This window comes from Ambystoma mexicanum, chromosome 14, assembly GCF_040938575.1.
Source record: "Ambystoma mexicanum isolate Mex_15411 chromosome 14, UKY_AmexF1_1, whole genome shotgun sequence".
Taxonomy (NCBI): domain Eukaryota; kingdom Metazoa; phylum Chordata; class Amphibia; order Caudata; family Ambystomatidae; genus Ambystoma; species Ambystoma mexicanum.
In genome coordinates this window covers 542,512,743-542,539,444 of record NC_090940.1, presented here as the reverse complement: position 1 = coordinate 542,539,444, position 26,702 = coordinate 542,512,743, and the positions used below count along the sequence as shown (strand labels likewise).

Sequence of the window (26,702 nt, the reverse complement as noted above, 5' to 3'; positions counted from 1 at the left end):
GTTGGTACTATCTGCCACAGTATCACATCAATGTTTGCAGGTGGACGCACCAGCGTGGGACAAGTATAGGCACCCTAAGCAAACTAATAAAGAATAATTTATTCTTATGATACCAGTTTGCCGGGCCATTAATCATTATGCGATGGGGTGAGGGGGATGCAAGGAGAAGATAAGTGGACAAAAAAAAAGCCAAGAGAAACTGCTCATAATTCCTCTTGTAGATCCGCACCCTCTCCTTCCCCGTTCCGACTGCAATCCACTACTCTACTTCCCTCCTTCTTACCGCGCTCCAAGCGTCTCTGCCTAGATGCTTTGGACAGCGACTGCCAACTGCCTGATCAGCCATCCTCTCGGGTTGTGGCGATAGACACACTCAATGCCGCGGCAGGGGAGGCCAGGCACATCTGGTGCCGCGTCTTCCCAAGTTCCGCAGCTGGCTCGGGCCCCGCTGGCGACCACATCGCAACCCTCTCACGGTTAGAGGAAAGGACCTTCACGACTGTAGCATATGTCAAGCCGCACCAAGTTCGGAGAGTTCACATACTCGGAACTGGCCGCTTCCGATGAGAATCCGAATTCAGAAACATGCAGCGTGTGATTAAATTCTCTGATGCATCTCCTGAAGTTGTAATGAACTTTCCCCCCCCAAGAGCCATGACTCAAGGTTACACAAATCGGCCTCTTGCTCCAATGTCATTAGTAACTCTGCCTACAAATTCCATGTTTCAATGTTTCTCTAATCAATTTGTTTCTCGGATTGTGCTAGGAATTTTACCTTCAAGTTCCAGGACCAGCACTTCTCAGTTAAATCTATGAAGTTTGCATACATGTTCCAGGATTCAGAACTTCTCAATTCCATCTCATTCTCAGATGGAGTTTAGAATTTGCCCCAAAGGTCTAGGAGTCACCGTTTTTCAGTACACTCTCTTTCTAAAATGGTGGAAGGCACTTTGCCTGCAAGTTCCAGCAGCAGTCGGCACTTTGCAGGTCGGTCTCCTTTTCCACTGTCAATAGGAATGCTTGCCTCCGTGCATCACACATCAATTCCTTTGCACGGATGATCATCAGACTACCTGAAGCTTCCCATTTCTATCATCCGCCTACAGTTTACCTCGGACGCTTCATCTCTGTCCCACAAACTTCTAGAAAGTTCTTCCACTACCTGAAAGCTGTCATCCCTAGCCCCCTCTTCACTTTTGTTTGTGCTCTTTGCAATCTTGCCCTCTAATCACTTGTTGATCCATCTTTATTAGCAAGCTCTCGTGCAGCTCTGCATTTTCCCAACATCTATCATTTGAAATCTGAGTCTCATTCTTGGGGCCTGTCCGCATTGCCCTGTTCTGCTCCGGTTATGGTCCACCTCTCTGTGCTTGCTGCCCACTGATTGTGTGCCTGACACTCTCTTGTCCCACTCTTAACCTGGCTCCCCATTATCCCCAGAGCTTCCCAGCATGCTGAGACTGTGTAGCAGTGTCAACACTCCCTCTCTGCCCTTATTTTGATATGCAGGGTGACGGTTTGTCAGCTGATCATTAAAGACTTATGATTCAATGGATTTCTCTGTGTTTTGGAGATGACATCAACTATGCTATGGAAACTGTAAAGGGATTGCAAGTTCCAGCAGCACCCTATCAGTTACAGGATGGATAAAGACTACATCAACCAATGATGTTAAGCCATATTTTCGATCTTGTTGCTCAAACAGTTTTAGAGAATTTGCTTTTGTTTTTTAAAGAGGATAGTCTTAGACCAGGATATTGTGAAGTGGTGTCGGTCATTTTAAAGATGCAATAAATCAATCACCACAAAATTACTTTGTGGAGGATTTTAAGAAGTTAAGCATTCACAATTACTCTCTGAGCAGCTTTCTGTTGCTTTGTGTTTACCCAATGAGTGCTATTACAGATGGAAACCAACCACACCATTCCCTTCTTATCTCCTCTCTTACCACTCTATGTATTTCTGGGCCTGTTCTTAATTTGTTCCGTTCTCATCTCTCGCAACAGACTTGCTCTGTTGCCTGGGCCGGACATTCTTCTTCTCAGGGTTTGTTGTTGGGTCCTCTCCTTTTCTCCATCTACACTGCTCCTCTTTCTGCCTTTTATCTCTTCTTCAACCTTTCCTTTCACCTTTACGCTGGTAGACAGATCCTTCTCTTTTTCTTCTTTTGATTCTGACCTACACTCCGCTGTTTCAAATGTTCTTATTGCTGTCCAGAATTGGATGTCTTCACACTTCCTACATTTAAATCCCTCAAAAATGGAGGTACAGTTCTGTTCTTTTCCCCTCTACCATTTCTCCCAACCCATATCCCCCTCTTCTTTCCTTTCCTCCATCTACTCTTTCCTACTCTCTTTCAGCGTGCAATCTGGGCGTTATCTTTTGATTCTTCTCTCTTTTTCCCTCCATATTGCCTCTATTGCTTGTTCCTGTTGCTATGCTCTGTTTAACATTTGTCATGCTTGTGCCTATCTTTCTTTTCATGCCACTAAACGTCTTTTTTCCCTAGTTTTGTCTTGTATTGATTAATGCTCATCGTTATTACTTGGTCTCCCTGCTTGTCATCTTTTCCCTCTCCATTCTATCTATAATTCTTCTGTTTGTCTTCTTTTTGTCTACCTCCCTGTTCCTCTATTACTTCTCCTTTACTCTCAATCATTACTCGTCTTTTGAATCTCGTCTTTTGTGTTATTTTATCTTGATTGTTTTTAAGTCTACTCACGGTCTGGCCCACCTTTTTATCTTTTTTTACTTTTTTTCTATGTTCTCTCGTGCTCCTTGCAATCTCTGAATCTATTTCTTTTGATTGTTCCAAAATCACCTTGTGCCTTGTCTCGTTCCTTTTCTATTAGCTCCTACGCATTGGAATGCCCCCCTTTCTCTTTGTTCTTCTCCATCTCTTTCTATTTTCCAAACTAATCTTGAACTTTATCTTCTTGCGTCTTCACTTTCTTGAAAGTATTAACAAAATGTAAATCTATATTCATCTGTTTCATTTATGATTGTACTGTTACTTTGATTCTTTTATTGTGCAGCGCCTTTGGCGAAGGGCGCTTTATACATTTTATAAAATATAATACACTACATGCAAATCCTTCTTGGTCCTGCCCCCAAACAGAGCGCTCCTGTCTGAACTACAAATCTGCATCACTTTAGCACTGGAACACAAGCAACTCCAAACATGTTCCAGTCAGATTGGGTCCCGCTAGTGAGGTGCAGCTTCACATTATGGGTAGGTTGAGAATGAAACGCACGCCTGGATATACCACCCTCCCACTTAGTGTCAGGGTAAAGTGAAATGCCTACATGCCAAGCTTACCTGCGCGCCTTCCTTAGCTTGCTGTCTTCTATGAGGTCTCTGACGTATATTCCTCTCATGGTGGTACAGGGGGCAGGGGCATATGAGGATTCTGAGCTTCAGGACTTTCATTGGCTGCATGGACTGGAAGCATCAAATCCTTAGCTCCTTCCAGACCCTGCAATGAAACCTCGTGAGCATGCTGCAGCAGTTAATGACTTGTCCCTGTTATACACATAGAATATAATTCCTGCTTCCTATGTACAACCGTGCCTTGGCTCACGGCCCCCTCGATTGCCTCTATCACCTGTCCAACTTCCTCTTAATGATATGCTACTCAAGACCGCTCCACCTTAGGTTGATATCTAGCCTGCTGCCCTAACTCCTGCACAACCGGCTGACAAAGGAATTTACTACTTTCCGGTGCTGCTTGTGCCCTGTGCAGAGGCAATGTCACCTCACGGTTGTGGATTTACTCTCCCCTTTGTTGGAAGGACCTAAGTGGTATGTGTTGGTTGGTTTTCTGTAATGGTGTAGATGCGATAAAAACAATGCAATTAGAACCTGTACAGAGGAATTCCAAGTTTTCATGTCTGATTCCTGGCTTTCCACCCATCACAAGTCAGTTCTGAAGAACCAAGATTTTCATCATTGCTTAAAGTTCTGAGATTTCATTTTGCAAAGTCCTAGAGATCAATTGACCAACACTTTTAACAACTAATATTCTCCTGATTGAGTGTTCTCTCAGTTTGGATCTTTGCCCTCCCTTCCTCTTTACACCTGCAAACTCCTTTCACCAGCCCCCCAGGGGTGCTAATGGCAACAGTGACCTTAGAGGAGGTCTGCACAATCTGGTAAATGGTCTGTGGCCCCTGATAATGCCCTCGCTTTGCTTGGGGAATTACCTTATTACTGCGGCCCATTACAAGATTGCACAGCTCTTTGCCAGTGCCATTATCACTATATTATAGGCTCATGATATTTGTATGTATTTCTTTAATAAACATTTGTTTCTAATTCACTTTAAACAAGTTGACATGATTTATAACTTCTTTATAGATTAAATGTGATTCAGTTTGTACTTTATTATTCACTGGCCAATTATGATGTCAGTAACCCCACTCTCCAAACAAAGCAAAATAGAAATCACATGTCAGTCGTGTTGGTTTTCTTGCAGTTGTGCCTTATAAGTGCATTCAATAGATGAACGCTGTGATCTGTTTTTTTCACTTTAGGAGATCCTGATGTCCCCAAAGTACACAAAGGATAAATTCTACAACAGAATATTTAGTATGTTTGGAGTAAGGTATGTTAAATGACATTGGCTTCTTGCCATGTATACTGGCCTGACTTTGTGAATGTGGAAACTGCCAAAGCCTCTTACTTGGAATGTTGAAATTGGAAATACCGTTACTGCGCATGCAAGACTATGAATACCTGTTACTGGACCTGTGAGACTGGGAGTACCTGTTACTTGACATGAAAGACTGGCAAAACCAGATACTGGACAAGCAGGCCTGGGAATACCTGTTATGGACATGGGAGTCTGGCAATACCTGTTACTTGACATGCGATACTGGCAATACCTGTTGCACATGTGGGACTGATAGCGAATGTTACTGGACATGTGAGACTTGTAATATCTGTTACACTATCATTCTCACATGTGCAGTATATTACTGGGCATGTGAGACTTGCAATACCCTGTTACTGGACATGGGAGAATGGTAACACCTATTACTGCACATGGGAGGATGGTAATACCTGTTACTGCACATTGGCGACTGGTAATACTAGTTGCTGGACTTGTATGCATTGCAGTATGGGATTGACCACTTCAATTTATCACGATGCACAGAGGGAGCAGCTCACTGTTCTGTTCCTTAGCTGCTAAAGTTGAAAGACATGATGTTCATTGTTCCATATGGAGTTTCAAGGTCACGCAAACACAGGGCGAGTGCAAGAATTAGTTCTGTCCTATTGGAATTTACCATCCATCCGCATCCCTCTAACAAGCAAGCGGTGTTTGCTTCATGTAGGAATTACGGGAAGCTTCCCTGCTGGTGGTCCCATGTGCAGCTCTCTATGCTTTTCCTAGACCCAGTCCTACGTTCATTTTAGAGACAATAATTCATGTGAAATGAAAGACCTTGCTTGAGTATTCTATTCCTGTATCCGGAAAATTAAGGCTGAGTGATCTGCCATAACAGAGGCCCTTGAGAAAAGGACCATATCTGCATTATAGTTTTAAAGTGGAGCTATTACTCCTGGTCCCACTCTTTTTCCTCAGTCCTAACAATATGCTGTGATGGCCATTATCCCAAATAATGCTTTATCTCCTTACATTGCTGATGCTCCTCATGCTGTTACACTTTTCAGCATCACGTACTCCCAGCGGTGCACATCAAGTCACCACCCTGGCCAGCAAACACAATCTTGCTCAGAAGCAACCTTATCTACCCTCAACCATACCCGTCATATGCCCAGTCCCTACTGCCTGCATTCCTTCATCCCGCATCCCCCCCAATCATCATCAACTGATTGCACAATAAATTTGTATACTATGCAAAGGAACTAGTCGACCGGAAAGCCCCCGTAACATCTAAACTTATTCGACCGAATAATAAGCATCAAGACTGGTTTCATCCTGCTCTCGAAGCATTGAAAAAGGAAAAAAGGAATAGAGAAAGGAAATGGCAGAAAGAACCCTTCATTATAAATAAGGATAGATGGAAAGAATCTGAAAAGGCTTATAGGGAAAGCATTTGTCAGGTAAAGAAACATTTATAAAACAATTAAATCAATTTGGCCGACAACGCCATGAGCAAATTATTCAACATCCTGAAGTCTATTGAAAAGCCCAACAGCATCACTCCCATCTTCATTCCAACGCAGGAAGACTGTGACAAAGTTCAGACCGCATTCTTCGACAAAATTAAAAAGACCAAGGACCAGACTGCAAAGACCCAAACTCTCAGGCATCTTACGTTCAGCCTCCCATAAAGGGCTCATTTAATCATATCAAACCCTTTATATTCCAAGAAATCTCGTTTGAGCACACACAAAGTCATAGCTTCCATGAAACTCGCATGTGCCAAGAATATTCTGCTACCAAAAATGATACTAGAGAATGAAGACTTTTCCCCCCATTGCTCATGAAAATAGTTAATTCATCATTTCGTGACAATACAGTGCCCAAGTCAGTCACTGTTACACCCCTAGGAAAGAAACCCAATCTTGATCAATGGGACCGAACCAATTTAAGACCCATCACCAACTGTAATTTCATCTTGAAGGTGATGGAGAAGGTTGCCACTGCTCAATTGCAAGCCCATGTGGAGTCCAGATTGCTGGTGATACAATATCTCATTGGTTTCCATGCTGCACACAGCACGGAAACTGCCATGCTGGATCTCCGGACACACATGTTAAACATCATCGATAAAGGGAAGAGGGGACTGCTTATGCCCCTTGACCTGAGTGCTGCCTTCGATCTTCTCGATCGTCGTCTCCAAAGTGCACTGGAAGAAGTCGCAGTATGTTCAGAGAAAGCAGTTGGTTGGCTTTTATCCTTCCTCGCCAAAAAGAAATCGAAAGTGCATTGGGGCAAGACATTCTCCCATATGATGGCATCCTTTGCAGAGTCCCACAGGGAGCTAGCTTATCACCCTTATTGTTTAATCTGTACCTAAGACTACTGTGTGAAGTCCTCGATAACATCAAGGTTTTCTTCGCCAATTATGCTGACGATACACAGCTGGCACTGGAATTGAGTGGAAATTACTCGGAGGATAGCGATTCGGTTTCTTCGGGGTACAACCACATCGAATCATGGATGGACACAATTGGCTATTGGCTGTGTCTTAACAGTAAGAAAACAGAGCTAATGATTTTTGGTTCCCATCAAGCGCGGGCTACATTAACCCCACAATATGAGATATTTCTCATTAAGGAAACTCCAATATCGGTTGTAGGTAAGGTCAAGACGCTCAGCATGTTCATGGAAGCTTCCATGAGTGCCGAGGCTCAAGCCTCCTATGTAACTAAGACCTGCTCGTACTATCTTGGGTTGTTAAGAGCCCTCAAACCCTACCTTAACAAAGAGAATTGCACCACTCTAGCCACACCCATTATACTATCATGACTGGACTACAGAAATTCGCTATTGATTGGTACAAATCCAACTCATCCAAAATAACACCATTAGGATTATCAAGCAGAAATATAAAACAGATTACATTAGTGATGCAAGAAGGGAGTTTCACTGGCTCAGGGTGGTAGACAGGGTCCAGTTTAAGGCCCTGACGCTGACCCATACATGTCTGTATGGGAAAGCTCCAGCATATCTGAAGTCAAAAATGTTCATATACACTCCTGCCCGCTCCATTGAGATCTGAACATATGGGCTATATCACTGTTGTCCCCCACTAGACAGCAAATGGAATGGGAAAAGCCTTTCCTACATCTATGGTGGTCAAATGGAACAGTCTACCCATAGACTCGAGACTAGAACCCAACCTCTTGAGATTTAGGAAAAAGTTGAAAACCCACCTTTTTAAGTAATTTACTGTCCTTAACCTTTAATCGGTTCCAAGCATTAGGTATTATCTGTTCATTCTGTCTGTCACGTCATTTACATTAGTCTCTTTTGCTGTTGAAGTTTCTATGTCGTGCCTTGATGCCTGCGGGCTAACAGCACGTTACAAACAAACAAAACAAATCAAACAATATAAACAATGAAACCATCAATATATGCCTTCCACCCTTGCACATCATTTGGCAGTCTGAATGCACCTGATGCTACCTCTATTTCTGATGGGTGTCTCACCTGATGTTACTGCTTTGGGCGCCTCACGCATGACATCGCCATGTGTGCCGCTCCAATTGTTAGCTTGTTACATGCTCCACTTCACTAGAAAGTGATGCGTGCCTCGCTGGATACCACTGCCATGTGTGCCCCACCTCTCGACCCTGCCAAGTGTGCCGCTCCATATGCCAGCTTGAAATGTGTTTTGCCTGATGGCACTGCCTAGTATGCCCCTTCTGATTACAATGTTCTGTGTGCCTCATCCCTGGATTATCGTGGTTGTAGGTTGGTCTGTAGGACTCTTCACGCAACCAGAGTTAATGAAAATAACTCTGAACCAAAAACCTCAGTTTGGGGTTAGCTATGGTCATATGGCTTGCGGGCAATGAAGGCTCCCACTACCTTCTAAATGGGAAATGAAATATTTGGCCAACACACAATTTGCGCCAGTCAACTGTCGGTTCATTACAACATAGGTAACGTCTGTAAGGTGACATGTGTTTTGGCCTTGGCCTTTTTCAGAGTCAGACATATACTTCATTACAGTATCAAACCACAAAAATAAAAAAAAACACATCATAACATGTTATTGCACGAATACAAAACATAAAATTTCCACCAAAAATACATTTGGGTAAACCGAGAAAGAGACAGAGATTGAGGGGGTTGGACCAGGCTGGGGTATGTTAGGCTGAGAAAAAACAACATGATTTGGAAAATGACATATAGGAAAAAACAAAGGGGAAAAGAAAAACAAAAAAGGACCAATTACATTTGAATCCGTATTAACTAAGGTCTTGTTCAACACGCGTTAATTCCTACAAATGTCCAATTCTTGCTGTTCCCTCATTTTGATCAAAATTAGTAAATTGACTTGTATTATATTCACATTTGATTTGCAGTTCGCCTTGAGACTTATTTCAATCATATGCAGTAATAGTGTGATAGTATGATTGTAAAAATATGGCTATCCCAAATACACCCAAAGGATATCTCGCCAGTTAGTATTACCCATCCATCGCTTCAAAAAAGACTCTATTACACAAATGTTTTGGTCCATAGTACATTAAACGTCATGCGGTTCAAAAATAAACTTCTGATTTACCCAATTGGTTAGTGATAGGTATTGTCTTAATCATTCATGCAATCTCGAGTTAAGATTTATTGGACTAAAGAAGGTGCAAAGATATGTTAGAGGTGGCAATTTTTGAATGCATGCTATGACAGATGGAAGCAAAAATAATGTGTTATTTCAGGGCTACAGAAATAGGCCTGAACGTTGATCATGAGATGGGGACCTTTTTATAATTTCACATAATCTAAGCAATGCAGATAGATTAGTATGAAATGTATGTCCATAATCTGCATTTGTCTCAAGTCCAACTGCATATTAAATTATCAAATGTGAATATAATACAAGTTCATTTACTAATTTTGATCAAAATGAGGAAACAGCAAGAATTGGACATTTGTAGGAATTAACGTGTGTTGAACAAGACCTTAGTTAATATGGATTCGGATCTAGTTTTGTCCTTTTTTTGTTTTTCTTTTCCCCTTCTGTTGGTTGACAATTAAAGAATTGCAGCCCATCTCTTTTGCTAGTTAATGAGTGGGCCACATGCTATGCACTGAGGTCTCCCTCTTCCATGCGCGTTACTGGTAATTATATCCTAGCATGTAATTCCTGCCTGGGTTTCATATATAACCCTTTGAAGATATATTCATGCTTAGGAAGTTCTGGATACGTTTTAGTAAAAACATTGTACTTGGTGTGCATTTCAGCGACACATTATCACTCAAAAACGAAATGGACATTAGAGCAACCAGTGCTCAGAAGCCTCCCGATGCATTTCCTAAAGCCGCGTGAATAATCTTGTACTAGTAACTCATTCGTAAACGTTCTCCGTCACTTATATCTAACTGGGTATTAGATTCCACATTGTTTGGCTTGAAAACAAATTAAGCGCGTTCTTTGAACTTATCGATTCTATGGAGTTCCGTTCCCCTCATATCCGCGTACGTCAACAGACCGCATGGCCACCATTGTTTGGCTTAATAAAGAATATGGACCTAATTAGTTACGCCTCATTCTCCACCTGAAGCAGCTATTGGCTCTTGCTTCAGTCAGCTGTTGGTTACCTTGACGCCCGGCGCATAGTCTTACTCGTTTCTCATGAAACTAATACATTAGTGTATGCGTGCACAAATGTATTTTTAGTGACATTTTATGTTTTTGTATTCGTGTCTTTACATGTTATGATGTAGGTTTTGTGATTTATTGATACTGTAAGCAAGTATCTGTCTGGTTCTGAAGAAGGCCCAAGGTCGAAACACGTGTCGCCTTACAGACGTTACCTATGTTGTAATAAACCGCCAGTTGACTGGTGCAAATTGTGTGTTGGCCAATAATTTCATCCCAAGATTATGCAATCAGTGTTTCACCCAATAACAATATGTGCCCCGGCAAACCTGTTAGCCTATACTGTGGCCCAGCTGCTCTGCTCATCTCATCTGGGGACTGTATTGCTGTACCCCCTACAGCCCTCACTGCATTTACTGATGCAGGAGATATGCCCACAGATCCACATATTAGGCCCTCCTCCTTCCTGCCCTGTGCTAAACCTGTCCCTCAGTCTATCACCCCACACTTCCTCCCCCACTTTTGTACAGTCTCGCCCTGCCCAAGCTACTTCCTGTCCAAGCCTGCAAGCAACTCAAGCCCACTACGCTGCACTGGCGCCCTGTCACTTACCTGCCCTAAACCTACAAGTGCCATGCCTCCTGCGCTACCCAAGCCCATGAGTGCTCTGCCTCCTGCGCTACCCAAGCCCATGAGTGCACTGCCTCCTGCTCTACCTGAGCCCATTAGTGACATGCCACTCATGCTACCCAAGCCCACAAGTGCCCTGCCTCCTGCACTACCCAAGCCCATGAATGCCCTAGCATCTGAGCTACCTAAGCCCATGAATGCCTTGTCACCCATGCTACCCAAGTCGGTCAGTGCCCTGCCACCTTTTCTGTCCCCACCGAAAGACTTGCACCCCCAGACCTAAACACATGATCACAACCCCCACCCCTCAGGAGCCCTAAGATTACACAAACAAAGCTCTATAACTTCCTGGCACCCCGTTGATCTCCCATCAGCTCTCCTACCCTATCACAGCCAACCTCAGATTGCTCAGGCTATCCAACCGGACTTCACAACCACCACCACCACCACCACCACCTGAACACCTTCCTCCTACCATGAGTCCACATGCCAACCCTCCACCTCATACTGCCCAGAACAAACCACTTAATTGCACCCTTATCAACATCAGATTCCTGGGTGCCCAAGCTATAGAAGTTCGTTACCTCATAATCGACAACCAAATTGGCCTACTCGTCATCACAGAATCTTGGCTACATAGTGACTCTGGCCCTATGTTCAGCATTCCTATTTCACCCCCTCCCCCCGCCAACTACTCGATCCACAGAACCGACTGTGCCAACACCATTTGCGGTGGAGTTGCCATCATCTACATATCTGACCTCCATATCCAGTCTCTTCCTATGCCTCCTACTGAGGGATATGAAACGCTATGACTTAAACTTAAGATGAATCCCCAGACATTATTCACCATTCTCCTGCTCCACTGTCATCCTAATGCCTCCAGCTCACATGACTCTGAAATCCCCCTGCTCATAACACCCTTCCTCAAATCAGCCACCAAATTCATAACTTGAGGTGACTTCAATCTGGGTTTGCATGATCCCACTGATCATAAAGCTACCACTGTGGTCCAAGCCCTCCACAACATGAACTTCTCACAACTTGTCTCTGGCCCTACCCACATGAAAGTACGCACCCTCGACTGGATACTTACAACCAGCCCGACTATCGGCATATCTCATCAGCCCAGTCCCATGGACTGATCACCACCGGATTGAATTTAAGCCACATCACTCAAACCCCCTCGAACAATAACACCCGACCACCATCCATCCAAATCCTAGCGAGAAACTCTCTGATGCTCACTCATGAACCTCTGAAACCCACCTTGCTTACTCTCATTGAAACACAACCTCCCACCTGCAAGAGCCCCGCGGACCTCGCCCCCCGCTAGCACAACAGCCTCCTTGACATGCTAGATCAACATGTTCCCTTCAAAAACAATTCTCTGAAACCTTCCAAACCCACGAACATCTGGTTCACAGATGGACTAGTTCTGCTCCACATACAGAAAAGAGCCATTGAGCATCTACACAAGAAACACCCCAACTCCAAGAATGTCTCCCTACTTGCCACCTCTTCCAAGACCTACAAGGCTGCTATTTTTGCACCTAAAGCTGCCTCCTATGGCAGAGTTAGCACGGCAAGGTCCAGCACCAAGGAACTCTTCGCCATCTTGCGTGAAGGGAATAGTTTCTTACCTGTAACTCCATTTCTCCAGCATTGGTATCTTTCATGGATTCACATGCTTAGAATATTCCCCGTCGACAGACTGGGAACCCTCGGTAAGCTAATAAAGCCGTTTCCCATAGGAAAACGTTCGACACTTTCGTGTCCTATCTACGTCGTTTTGGGCCGCGCACGCAGCCCCACTAGGACGTAGCAGTATAAATGCCCCACCCCTGCGGCTCCCTTCAGATTTCGCCCCCTCCAAAGCAGAATAGGGTGAAACCAAGAACTACAAGACGATTGCATTTAGGGGAGGCCGGCGGGCGCATGTGAATCCATGAAAGATACCAATGCTGGAGAAATGGAGTTACAGGTAAGAAACTATTCCCTTCTCCAGCATTGGATCTTTCATGAATTCACATGCTTAGAATAGAATGCACAGCAGTGATTCTGAAAAAAGGAGGAGGTGTGAATGCAATCCGGCACCCTCCCAATCCTGCGTATAGCGAACCAAGCTTACATAAGATTCGAATTTAAAATGTGCCATAGTACCTGCACAGAGCAATACCCATATAAAGCTATAACAGTATACATAAACATACATTTATATATATATACATATATGTCCAAATCAGCATAGACCCTTCTTGAAAAAGGGCTTACATTATTGAAATAAATGGCGTAAGACTGCTCTTCCCATTTGTGTTTCGTCCGCATGCTGTCGTTCGAGGCGGTGGTGGCGGGTAAATGTGTGAGGCACTGACCATGCTGCCGCCTGGCAAATGTCTGTCAGCGGTACACCTGCCCACAACGGCGAAGTCGCCCTGGTTGAATGAGCTCTCGGACATCCTTGTAGCAGTTTTCCCGCTTTTGAATGACAAAAGGCAATCGTCGACGAGACCCATCGGGCCAGTCCCTGTTTTGAAATTGCCTTCCCTTTTGCCGAAGGGCCATATGCAACGAAGAGTTGCTGCGTAGATCGAAGTTGCTGAGTTCAATGAAGGTATAATTTTAGAGCTCTCTTGACATCCAAGGTATGTAGGACCTTTTCCGCAGCCGATGAGGGGGTCGCGAAGAAGGTGGGCAGGACAATGGATGAGTGCTTATAAGTTGTAGGAACTTTTGGGATGAAACGAGGACTTGTTGACAGAATCACTTTGTCCTTGAAAAATCTTACGTACGGAGGGTCTATAACCAACGCTTGCAACTCCGAGATCCGTCTAGCTGATGTTATAGCTATTAGGCCACTTTCCATGACAAGAATTTCATCGACGATGTGGCCTTTGGCTCAAAGGGTGGTTTCATTAACCCTGCTAGCACTATATTCAGGCTCCATGTTGGTGGAAAACGTTTAACCGGCGGGAATGTCCGGAACAAACCTCTCATGAAGTGTTTCACTAACCTGTCGCTAAACAAGGGAGACGACTTCCTTCTTCTTGTGAACCTAGAGATGGCCGCCAGGTGAACCTTAAGTGATGAAAAGGACAATCCGCTTTTTGCTAGGTTTAGCAGATATGGCAGAAGCTGTTCCGCAGTAACCCTCAGAGGTTGCACTCCCGTCTGTCCTTGACACCACGCACAGAATCTTCACTTACACCTGTAGGACTTGTTGGTGGAAGGGGCTTGCGCAGCTTGTAAGATCCTCCGACAGTCCGAGGAAATGTTCAAGGCACCATATTCTGAAAAGTCAGGAGCCAAGCTGTGAGATTGAGACTGTCTGGATTGTGATGCCACACTGTTCCCTCGTCCCGGGACAGGAGGTTGGGAACGTTATCGGATGATCCGCTGACAGGTGAAGCAGGTCGCAAAACCACGGCTGCCTCGCCAACACGGTGCCACCAGGATGACTCGGCACCTGTACCTGCGTATCCACTGCAGAGTTCTCCGTATCAGAGGAAACGGAGGGAAGGTGTAGAGGAACTTGTCCGTCCACGGGAAGGAGAACGCTTCCCCCAGCGAACCTTCCTGTGGCCACCTGCTGGCATACATCTCGTACTTCTTGTTCCTCTTTGTGGCGAAGAGATCCAGCGGAGGCCACCCCCATTTCTCGAAGACCTTTGACAATTGACCGGTGTCTATTTCCCACTCGTGAATCTGGTCCATATTTCTGCTGAGCGAGTCCACCTGTTCGTTCCTTAATCCTGGAAGGTGATGAGCTAGGATGGATATATCATGTTTCAGAGCCCAGTGCCATACCTTCTGAGCCTCGATGGAAAGGGTTCTGGATCGTGTGCCGCCTTGCTTCCTCAAGTAAAACATCACTGTGGTGTTGTCCGTCAAAACTCTCACTGTGGACCCTCTGATGTGAGGCAGGAACGCCCTCAGGGCCCAGCGCACTGCTCTCCGTTCCAGAACGTTGATGTGCAGGAGAGATTCCCTCTGAGACCAACGACCTTGTGTTTGCAGAGTGCCCATGTGTGTCCCCCAGCCAGTTAGGGACGCGTCCTTCACTACGGTTAACCGAAACTCCGGCTCCTGTAGGGGGTACTCCTTTGGATAGATTCTGGAAGCTTTTCCACCCCTGAAGAGCTAGTAGGAGCTAGTCATCGTCGACGGTCAGTTTGTCTGACCAGAGGCCTTGAGCCTGCGCTCACCGGTCCGCCAGAAACTCTTGCACTGGCCTCATGAACAGGCGGCAGTTGCACACCAGAGGAATGCAGGACGCCATATCGCCCAGGATTGACTTATATTTTCTCACTGACAGTCTGGTATTGATTTTCAACTGACCTGCCAATCGACTGAGTTTGGCGATCCTGTCGAGGGATGGCCTCACTAACCCTGACTGGGTCTCGAACTGTGCGCCCAGGAACACCAAGCTTCTCGACGGTGTTAACGAGGATTTCTCGAAGTTTATCGCAAACCCCAGCCATTGTAAGAGGTTCATGGTGGCCTGCAAACCTTTGTGCGTTGACATGGGGGAGGACCCCCTCACCAACCAGTCGTCGAGATACGGGTATACATGATGGCCTTGCCTTCTCAGCCTGGCTGCCACCGGGGCCAAACATTTCGTGAACATTCTGGGAGAAGATTTCAGTCCAAAGGGAAGTACTGTGAACTGGTAGTGAGTCCGCCCTACCACAAACCTTAGGAAATTCTTGTGTCGCCGACACATCGGTATGTGGAAGTACGCGTCCTGCAGGTCCAGAGACGCCAGAAAATCCTCTTCTTGAACTGACCGGATCACTTCTTGGAGTGTGAGCATCTTGAACTTTATGCTTTTTAACGATTTGTTTAGCTCGCGCAGGTCTAGGATGGGACGCCACTTTCCGTTTGGCTTTTTCACCACAAAGTATCGGGAATAAACCCCTTGACCCCTTTGTGACGACGGAACCAATTCCATAGCACCTTTTTGTAGCATAACTGCTACTTCCTGCTGCAACACGCTCAGATGGGATTGAGCCACAAACGCCGGTGGAATGTGCGGAGGGTTGCTTTTGAATTGCAGGGAATGTCCGTATCTTACAGTGTCCAACACCCATTGATCCGTTGTTATTTGCTCCCATTCGTTGATGTAACATGATACCCTGCCCCCCAGAACGTTCCGATGCCCGTCATTGCTGGTTCTTGGTCTGCTTATCCCTCATCGACGACGAGTAATCTGCTCTCTTCTTGGGGGCCTGGTGGTCCCGGTGACGTTTAGCCGCTTGAGAAGCCCGTCTGTATCCCTGGGAGGGGTATGCTGGCCTACTGAAGGATCTGTCCGTCGATTCCTAGAATCTGGAATTTCCTGATGCTCCCCTGAAGGGACGAAAAGACTGGAAACTTCGACCACTCTGGAGGGCCCCCAAGGAACGCGCCGTGTCCGAGTCCTCTTTCATGCCCTTCAGGGCTTTGTCTACCTTCTCGCCGAAGAGGAGGTCTCCTTCAAAAGGCATATCCAGTACCTTGTACTGCACCTCCGGTCGGAAGTTGGTGCATTTCAACCATGCCTGCCGTCGGAAAACCACACCGTTATTCACTTGCTTAAAACCCAATTCCGCGAGGTCCACTGCGATGTTTATGGCATGATTGGAAGCCTCTTCACCTTCCCTGACCAGCAACATAGCCGCTTTGCAATGTTCATCCGGAAGGTACTACAGCATAGGAGCCAGCTGGTGCCACATCTCCCTGTCGTATCTGGCTACTATGGCTAGAGAATTGGCCTCTTTCACTTGGTAGCACCTACCGACAGCACTTTTTTGCCAAAAGCATCCTGTCGTCAGGCATCACTTTCCGGGGGGGGGGGTTGTGCATTTGTGCTGGGCCCTCGCCTTCCTCGCTGCCGCCGCCGATACCACTGAGTCAGGAGTTGGTTGGGAGGAAAGGCACTTGGGAGTAGAGTCTGGGGCCTTAAATTCTTTCTCTAGACAACCCTTTATAGCTGGTTCCAAGAAAGGGTTGCGCATGGTCTGCAGTCCCCCCTTCCACACATGATCCAGGATGGGTACTGAAAACACCGACCTTCTCCTTTTCCCCATGTAGTCGAAAAGAAAACAGTCCTTTTTCTCTTCTTCTTGGGCCAGCCCAAATTCTGTACAAGCCCTGGCCATTATGGTGTGAAATGACCCAATATCGTCTGGGGGAAGACGGCTGAGCTGGGCTTCTCGGGGTTTCCAATTCTGCTTCGGACTCCCAGGTTGGATCCCTGGAGGGGGAAAGGGAGACAACTGACGAGGCTCTGCTGTCCGAGTCCGAATCCATCAGCTCCTCTTCCTCGCGGCGTGGAGCCAAGAGGTTGCATCCGGCGGCACTGCTGCGGGGTTGACGGCGGTGGCCGATGAGACGGGCCCGGGTCGTCGATGACCAACCTAGCCGGAGTTGTTTGAAGCAGTCTGTCATCCAGTGTCTTCAGCAACGTTTGCAACGTGGATAAGACTTCCAGCGACAAAAGTGACTGTGGATTGAGCAGAGGGGTAGAACCCGGAATGCTCCCGGAGAGAGGCCTGGTAACCCCTTGTAACCCTAGGTCTGCAGGACCAGCTATTCTCACATCCTCGTCTCCCGAGGACACCGACAAGGCCTCTTGCTGCAGAAGTGTCTCTGGCAAAATTGGGTCGTATACCTCTGGACACCAGGCCTCTTGCCGGATCTCCGTCGACAAAGCGATAGTCGGCTCCGTCATCGTTGTCGTCGTCTGCGGTCCAGGAACGGTTGAGGCCAACTGCGTCAGCGGCAGAGAAGTAGTCGACGACTGCCCTACCGTCGACAGCGGTGGTGGTCGTGCAGGCCTATGAGGCATTCCCGCCTTTTCCGAACTCGACCTGCGTTTTGCTGCATCTCGACCCGAAGTCGATCTATGACGATCACCCAAGGAGGATTTCGATTTTTCTTTTCGAGGATGACGAGGCTTTCTTCGACGAAGAGTCCTTTGAATGGCCTTCTGATGATTCTCTCTCCGCCGGTTGCGATTTCTTCACTGGGGGTTCCGACGACGTTGAGCGGTGCGGGGCCCCTGAAGATTTTGACACTGAGGCCGCGCTGCACGTGGAGCCCACCTCTGAAGGCGGGTATGCCCCCGCTCTGTCGTTCAACCATGCCACAAGTCTTCGACACCGATCTTGGGAGAAGCCCTTACATATGTCGCACTTGTCTGCCGAATTATGAGGTTGTAGACAGTATATGCAATCCATATGTCCGTCCCCCTCGTACACCGGAACAGCGCTTTTCCCGACATCAGGAGAAAACTGCAACAGCACAACCTAGACAAAATAGTAGACTACACTAGGTGCTCCCACTACTTTGGAGACGGTTGAAATCTGAAGGGAGCCGCGGTGGTGGGGCATTTATACCGCTACGTCCTAGTGGGGCAAGCGTGAGCGTCCCAAAATGACATAGATGGGACAAGAAAGTTTTCCTATGGGAAACAGCTTTATAAGCTTACCAAAGGTTCCCAGTCTGTCGATGGGGAATATTCTAAGCATGTGAATCCATGAAAGATCCAATGCTGGAGAATTAAAAAACCCTTGTGCACAAACCTCTTTAGTACAGCCTGACAAAGCATGGTGCACCACTATGCAGACTGCTCTTAACTATCAAAATCAATCTACTCTGTAACAAAATAATTACAAAGAAAACCCTACTCGCTGCCAAACCTATGCACCGGTCCATCATACCACCCAAGCCTAGCCCCCCACCACCCCTCCGCAGTCAGTGTCTAGCTTCCCCTTTATCCCAAGTGTCTGTTCTGAATACCATCCAGGCCCTCAAACCCTCCAATTGCAAAGGAGATACATGCCCTGCCAACATCATAAAGCTCTGCTCACCCAGCCTTACACCCATCATTACAGAATATATTAACTCCTCATTCAATTCCTGTGAAATATCCACTACTATTAAAGCTGTCTGGGACAACCGCTTACAAACAAAACCCTCCCATGACCCGACAGTACCTACCAACTACAGGTGCATCACCACAGTACCCTTCCTGCTCAAAATCCTAGGCTGCGTTGCTTACTTACAATGCCAGCAATTCCTAGAACAACACGCTCTGCTTGGCGTCAGACAATCTGGTTTCCAACCGAAACACAGTAATGAAACAGCACTTATCAATCTAAAAAGGAAACTTGACAGCATTAGAGATGCTGTCAGTGCTGCCATCCTCTCCGCTGCAGTTGGTCTTGTGGACCACAACCTACTCTGCCAAAACCTTTGCAGGATCTTCCACTTCTTACCCGAGGCAGTCCGATGGATCAAATCCTTCCTAAGTGACCGTACCTTCAGAGTCTTCATTGACAACCACTCAGCCGACCCCATCCATGTCCCTCTTGGTGTCCCCCACGGCTCTTGCCTTTCCCCGACCCTCTACAACACCTACACTAAACCCCTCTTTGATATACTTGACACCCTAGGCATCAGCTACACCAGCTTTGCGGACGACATGCAAATTGTCATCCCATTTTCCGGCAAATGCACTAATGACTCTAACACCATCAACAAAGTCTCCTGCATCATTCAACCAAGTGAGCAAGGTGTGAAAGCTGCCCTTTTGGATGCAAAATGGGGGCTGGTTATTTATGAGGGCATGACGAGGAGCAGTTGGTATAGGAGAAATGTAGATAAACCAATTAAATAAAGGCATTGTCTCCAAGCCTTTCTTCCTTATCCCAGTTGTACATATATCAGCAATTCATTCATATTAAGTTTATTCTGAAGCAAATTATCCATAAACCATACACAAAATAGAACTGCATAGTAATACAAAATCCAATTCAACATTTTTTTTAAAAAGTCCACGGTATAAACTTACAAACATATATATATTTATATCAAAAAATAAAAAAAAATGAAAATGTGCATGTGTGTAAATCAAGATAAAATCTACAGGAAGCATCCAAACGATTCAATAAAATGTTCAGGGTTCGATCATGTTTTGGACAGTGAATTTAGTTCTCCGATACCAGGCCCTTCTCAAGTAGCCCACCATGCCCCAGGCCACTGGCATTGTAACGGCTGAAAGCAGATAACATAAAGCAGGCCTAGCCTGAGACAAGCCAGAGGACCTAAGTAGTGGCACGGTTTTTCGTCTAAGGTCTGTGTAATGTGGGCAAAACAACACAAAGTGTAGAAGGTCTTCCACTGGCCACTGATAGCAGGGGCAAGCTGTAGGTTGCACATTGAGTCCAGCTTTTTGTTCATGCCCCTAGCCATAAGCAATCAAACCGGGCTCAGGTCAAGGCCCAGCGATCTGCAGGATTATCACTGTGGAGCAAGTATGGCTGAATAGCGTCTGCAGATGTTAACACAATATGCCTTCTGTTTGCAAGAATGCCCAAGGCAGCAGACTCCCTATTTGCCACCAAGATGGAATTAAACATTTGTTTGTATGCCCTGACCGCATAGGGGATCAAGAAGATGGAGGGGCAGACAGGATTAGCACAATTTAACTGTCTAATGCATTTCTGGATGTACATAAACCAGGAGAGTTTCTTTACAGCTGAGCTACTCACCAGGGCGTTTATGATCTTATGTGAGAGAGTGGCTTTCTGGTTAGTTCATAGTGCCAGCCAATGCGAGACTGAAGCCAATAGCCACTCATCGGCAATGTGTGGACATCCCAATTCTAAATGTGTGCCATGGTTTGGAGCAGACTGTGGTAGCCCAAGCAGTTTTTTAGGAAAGGAGTTCTCTACATTTACGATTTTTGGAATCCTTTCCATACCCCACAGTGCTGCCCCATAATTAGTGGCAGTTTTTGTTTGAGCCCTGTATACTTCAAGAATTAATTTGATTGGGTGCCCCACGTAGTTATGTTGAAAGCGGGACAAACCCCCAAGCACCTGTCTCATCCTCATACATTGCTTATCGGCATGGCCAAACCCTCGCCAATTCTCTAAACAAATTCCCAGATAATCAAAGCTGGTGACCCTCGGGATAGGTTTGCCTCCACTCCATATTGTGCGCATCTTGAGATGCCTAACACCCGAACTCTTACATGCCATGACTGCTGATTTTTGTGAATTCACAGTCGGCTTATGAGAAGCCATAAATTGGGTGTAGACATCCACCAGGCATTGTAAGGCTCTGGGGGTACGGGCAATTAAAACCATATCATCGGCATAAACTAAAACTGGGAGGACAACGCCACCCACCGTGATATAGTTGGTATGGGAGTTAACCAATGGCTTGTAGACACCATTTATGTAAAGGGCAAAAAATACCGGGGCCACAACACAGCCCTGGCGGACGCCCAAAAAGGTCTCAAAAAAGGCTGTGCACTTTCCCTGTTCCCCGAATCTCACACAAGCCGATGTATGTTCATGGATTATCTGGAGGACCTTGACCAAATCCTCCGGGCAACCCATGGACCAGAGCGTAGCCCTGTCTCCTTTGTCAAACGCGGTGCTCAGGCCCACGAATGCTAGGTACAAAAGCTCACCCCTCACATGTATGGATGTAGCTCCCACCAAGTACAGGTTCAAAGCCTCGTCCCTAGTTCCTAGGCTTGGGCGAAAACCATATTGAGTCTCTGTAAGAACCCCAGAGTCGGAGATCCATTGTTCTAGCCGTGCCAAAACCGTACGGCCGAAGATTTTGAAGGAGGTGTCAAGCAGAGAGATGGGTCTATGAGAAAGGGGGCTACTAGGATCACCCTTCTTAAAAATAGGAAAAATTATTGCCTGCCTCCATGTTGCCGGGTAGGTACCAAGCTCCATAAACGCATTGAAGCACTTAGTCAAAACTGGGGCCCATAGGTCCACCTCATCAAAGAAAATATCCGCAGCGTTGGCGTCTGGTCCGGGAGCTCGATTAGGGAGTTGCTTGTTAATAGCCATCTCTACCTCGTTTATGGTTAATCAGAGAGGGGAACCACTGGGCCCACTGTAGGAAATTGAGGGATTTGCCCTAAACACGGTGCTAAAATGATTAGACCAAGCCAGTGCACTAACATTATTCTCTTTGCGTGTTTTTACTCTTTTGTGGGGGGGTCCATTAGCCACAAATTCCCAAAAGGTGTTTGAGTCCTTTTGACTGCACAGCCTGGATCAGGTCTTCCCAGGCTTGCTCTTCCCGCTGGGCCTTCCTTTTTGCCAAGACTCGTTTATGGTAATCAATCGTAGACGATCCCTGAGTGCCCACAAAGGTTGGCCTCCCATATATCAGCAATACCCAGGCACTAGCCTTTTCGGTGGAGTAGCAACCATGCCCAAACAGGTAAATGCAGCACACTTGTTTGAGTAAAGTGTGGTTAAAATCTCAGACCACTTAATTATTTTCTGAATGAGCACCTACACTCTGAAACTGCTATCATATATACAGCAAATGCATCCTTTAGGACTGGGGTCTGTAACCAGAGGCGTTCCAGATGTTTTGGATAATGACTCCCATGATGCCTTATTAACTTTGAAAGCCTTGGAGCCAAGGTTGCATACCTTACAAACATGTGAGGGGCTGCCCAGCTAATCACAGGTACTGGAACGCCATTATATTCAGCCCAGGATGTCCTCATTGCCCTGGTTGATCTGCAATGTAGCTGTGGGGAAAAGCACCCTATGCTGTTAATGTAGGCCTTAGAGACACACCCCTGACCTGTCTGCTAAGAGATGCTGTAGAAGTCTCTGAAAACATGCAAGCTAATGTGATTTCCCCCAAGAAAATCAATTAGAATGTATGAAGCATCATGTCTGCTGCAGCCAGTGGTTGAAAGAGTGCGGACCAGTGGTTGAAGTGAGCGGGAGTGGTGCTCCTCTACTTTTAAAAATTAAGTTTGACTGTTCCTATACTTTTTCTTTTAAACAGAAACAGTTTTGGAATTGTATCGTTTTAAAAAAGTGTAGGAAGATGTTGAAACTTGCACTTTCAATGCACTACACTGAACATTCCCTTAAACAGCAGGTGCATGTGTTTGGGGGTTGTATTGTGTGTGGGAGGGTGCGTGGTGATGGGGTTTGTGTGGAGTGGGTGCAGGCCAGCAGGGAACATAGTTCCACTACTTCTTTTCCTACACTTCGACCACTGGTGCAGACTGAAGTGCTTGTAAAACCAGAGCGGGAAGCTAATGAGAACGGGTGATTGCTTATGAGGGCGGCTTAAGATAAAGCGTTTTAGCAATCGTAAGTCAGGCTTTACTATTGTGGAACAAATCTCCATTGCATAATGTTATAATGTTAAAACAATTTCTACTGAATACACATCATGCGCTACGGTTATGTTATGGTAATGTCTGCATATATAGCACGCTGCCACCAAAGGGTATCATGTTGATTAACGGTGGTGTACTCTCCCGTGCTAGCCCATGAACATTCCAATGGTAACTCCATAGAGTGGGTCAGATGTACTGACAGCCTGTCTTGAGGTACCAGAGGCACTGTAGGAGGCAGCCCATCGTCACATTTGGAGGATATTCTTCGGCACTGTAGTTGTGGTGATATGTGGTAGGTGTGCAAGAGAAGACACAGCACATCGCAAGACTTTAAGATGACCGTGGGTTTGGCGGGATGGGAGGCAATTGTGGCAATGGCCTTCACTTTTCAGGAGAGTGGGTCAATTTAACATATTTTTTTCAGAAGGTGTTGCAGTACAAGATCTGTTAATGAAGGAGACCTGGGCATTTGGACCCTACTTAATATAGTTTATTAAATTGGCCCATAGATCTCTTTTAATGAACTTACTTCTAGATATTCGACCTCTGTGACAAATCAAAGGTATTGTCCCTTCTCCCCTTCTGAGGCTAGGTAAGTGGGCCTGTTCTGCAAAACCCTCCCTACCGGTCTGGGCAAGTGGGACCTCTCTGGAAGAGACTTCCCCTTAGGGGACAAGGACACTCGTGCTTGTGAGGAACTCCCTAAGCCACACAACTGAGTAGCATGGATGGTACCAATTGCTACAAAGACTACTGTACCATATACTTTATTTTATTTTTCATTTATAACATGCTTAAGACCAGTGAGTGGTTTCTAAGCGTGGGATCGGGATTCAAACCTGTGTTGCGCTACAATGTCTTGCTTCTATGACAAATGTATTGCCCATGAGCTATCCTTCCTCTTGTTTGGCTGAAGGTAATGCTGGAACCTACCAGGATGAAGAAGGAACTGGGAATACCTATTTAAGCGAGAGAACATGCATACTTGACTGGGATGAGTGGAGGAAGCTGGAGAGGCAGAGCGTATCCTACTCCGGTGAAGCCCCCGGACGTGAGTATGCCTGAAGGAGGCAGAAAAGAGAGCCTTCGCCGGCCCGCTACTTTTTGAAGAGCGGCTGAACACCAGACTAAGAAAATGGATGCACAGCGTATCTGACGATAGGAGAACCGTTGTACTGCAGGAAAGCAGAGTCCAAATTGCAGGTGGTGGGGGAGACCACGTCTCTACTGTGGTGGGCAATGCATCCAGCCAAACACGCTCAGACCATCTCAGAAGGCAATGGGACGTGTGAGCAGCTTCCAAGCGGTAGTCTGTAGACGGCATAAGAGAAGCCGAGAGTGGGAAACCGATGAGCACAAAGGACGAGAGAGTCGTTGGGAATGCAAGCAGCTTCACAACCGCCTGCACCATACACAGCAGAAGAACAGCTAAGGACGAGGGCGTAACGAAGAGAAGTAAAGAGAAACTCAGTATGGGAGAAGAGCACCTGACTGAACGCAAGAGCCTGCAACATTCCCCATGCTGCAGAGAGGTAACAGGGAGAACAGGATGGGTGAGAGGTTGCCAATGCAACGGAAAACGAGAAGAGGAACTTGTCCCAGTACTTATGAGGAGTTACTGAATGTAATTGGAACTGTATAAAGCTGAGAAGGAGAGGAGTGAATAACCCTGACTGGGAAGTATATGAACGGTCCAAACCAGAACCTAATATTAAATGGAAAATACTATATGAGCAACAACGTGCAAAGACAAGAAACTGTGACATAGCGTCTTGTAAGAAAAGACAGTCAAACTTGCCAAGTACAGAAAGTGGCGACAGAGAGAATCCATAAGTGGTGAAATAGCAAGTGGGCAGAAACCTCAGCCAAGCTGAGAGAGTCTGGATCAGTGGATTGTGGGAGGTCTGAAGCCTCCAAACAAGTGAGGAAGGATCAGGAGGAAGGTTGGCACAAACACTTTGCTGAAGAAAATATCAAACCCAAGAATGTCATAGAGGAATTACGAGAGCTGATGCAAGAGATAAGAAGAAACTATTACTGAAGATCCTGCTAGATACATAGCAACAAGATTAAAAGACATTGATATAAAGAAGCTGGTCGGAAAAGACTGGTATATGTGGAGAATCCGGCCAAGCTCCTGGGAATATTTAGGTTTAGTTTCTTAGTGGTAGGGTCAGGGTAGAAAGAGACTTGGACTGAGTACTTTTCTTTCTTTGGAGCTTCCAGACAAGCACCTTTTATTTAGTTTCTTTAGGCTTATCATTTAAATAAAAGTAATTTGGAAATGTCCCCAAAGAGTCTGATTCCTTCTTCCAACCCACCACACCTTTTGCTAATTTTACTTCAAAATGGAAATATGGTTCCTCAAAGTACTGTGTTTATTGACATGGATCGATTGAATCCATTACCCATATTTTCTTTTTTTTTTACCCCTTTTAGAAATCTTGAAGGATAAGGTGGGTTCAACCCCATTTGAAGAGAAAGGGGATTAGACCTGTTCCATTGGCACTTTTATTCCTTAAAATGTGGAATTCCACTGATATACCACTCACGGTAACAAGATTTATAGCTGCTGTTTGGGATATAAGAAAACGAGAAGATATTTTAATATGCACTTTACTTATCGATTGTATTTATTATTGTATCTATCTGGTATATACTTTATATAGTGAATGCTGTTGTTTTACAACAACGTATGTAGGATTATCAATTTGGGTATCTAGGAACATTTAGTTATTACTATTGTGGCTCTTTTTTGCATGCCTAGTGTTGTGGTTTTTATATCCTGATATTAGGATTGTATTCTCAAGGCATTGTTAAATAATTAATTAATGAGACAGAGGACTGGGTTGTGCAGGGTCATACACCAGGTGTCTCTCAGGGAAGGTTGTGCAGGATCATATACCAGCTGTCTCTTCTGGCAGGTTCTGCAGGATCATACATCAGCTGGTTCCTCTGCCAGGTCCTCTCCAATGACAGAGGCCAACTGAGGCAAGTGCCAATAGCAACTGCTGCCAGATATCAACACCTCGATGAACGCAGTCAAGAGTACCCTAAAGCAACACACTTTACTGTCATTGCAGAGCATTGGAGAGGAAAGGACCATTTTTATTTTGATAAAATATCAACTAGAATTGAGGCATTTCTTTCCTTGTATTTTTTATTTCTTTTGCAAGAAAATCTCACCCAGATACTGGGTTAATGCCAGATCACATTGCCACGATCCAAAGATTTGCCAGGACTCTCTTGTAGCACTGTGTTGACATTCTCTAACATTATTTACAAAACTAATTGCAGTCATCGTAGTGGAGATGTTAATTATCTTTTTTGATTATGTAGTAATGGCAGCAATGGTGATGGTGCCAAAAGCCTTTCCTTTAAGGGCCTTTTACAGGTTTGTGCAACACTTTGCCCTGATTCTTATCACCTCTATCTCAGAGCCTTTCCTCCACCCCCAGGGCAGTGCCTGAGACCCACCCCCCCAAATCTCCATTCGGGACTGTGGTAGGAATAGAGATGGAGAAAAGCATATACCCATCCCTTTGTATCAATAAAGGGAATACCATTCAGGCATCCACATAGGAGTGGTTTGCTAATGTCACATATTTTATTGATGGTCCACTGCTCAAACCTCCCAATAACCCTTTGTGTATTAAAG

The 26,702-nt window shown here is 45.7% G+C and overlaps 1 protein-coding gene across 2 annotated transcripts in view; it reads left to right on the top strand.

The window, feature by feature from the left end:
* The window catches only part of LOC138526941 (cholesterol 24-hydroxylase-like), a 291,000-nt gene that overhangs the window by 35,372 nt on the left and 228,926 nt on the right, over positions 1-26,702 (top strand). For both annotated transcript variants that reach the window (XM_069637833.1, XM_069637834.1), the window contains exon 4: positions 4,534-4,604. In XM_069637833.1, the coding sequence (XP_069493934.1) occupies positions 4,534-4,604 (71 nt within the window). The remainder of the gene's footprint in view (positions 1-4,533; positions 4,605-26,702) is intronic.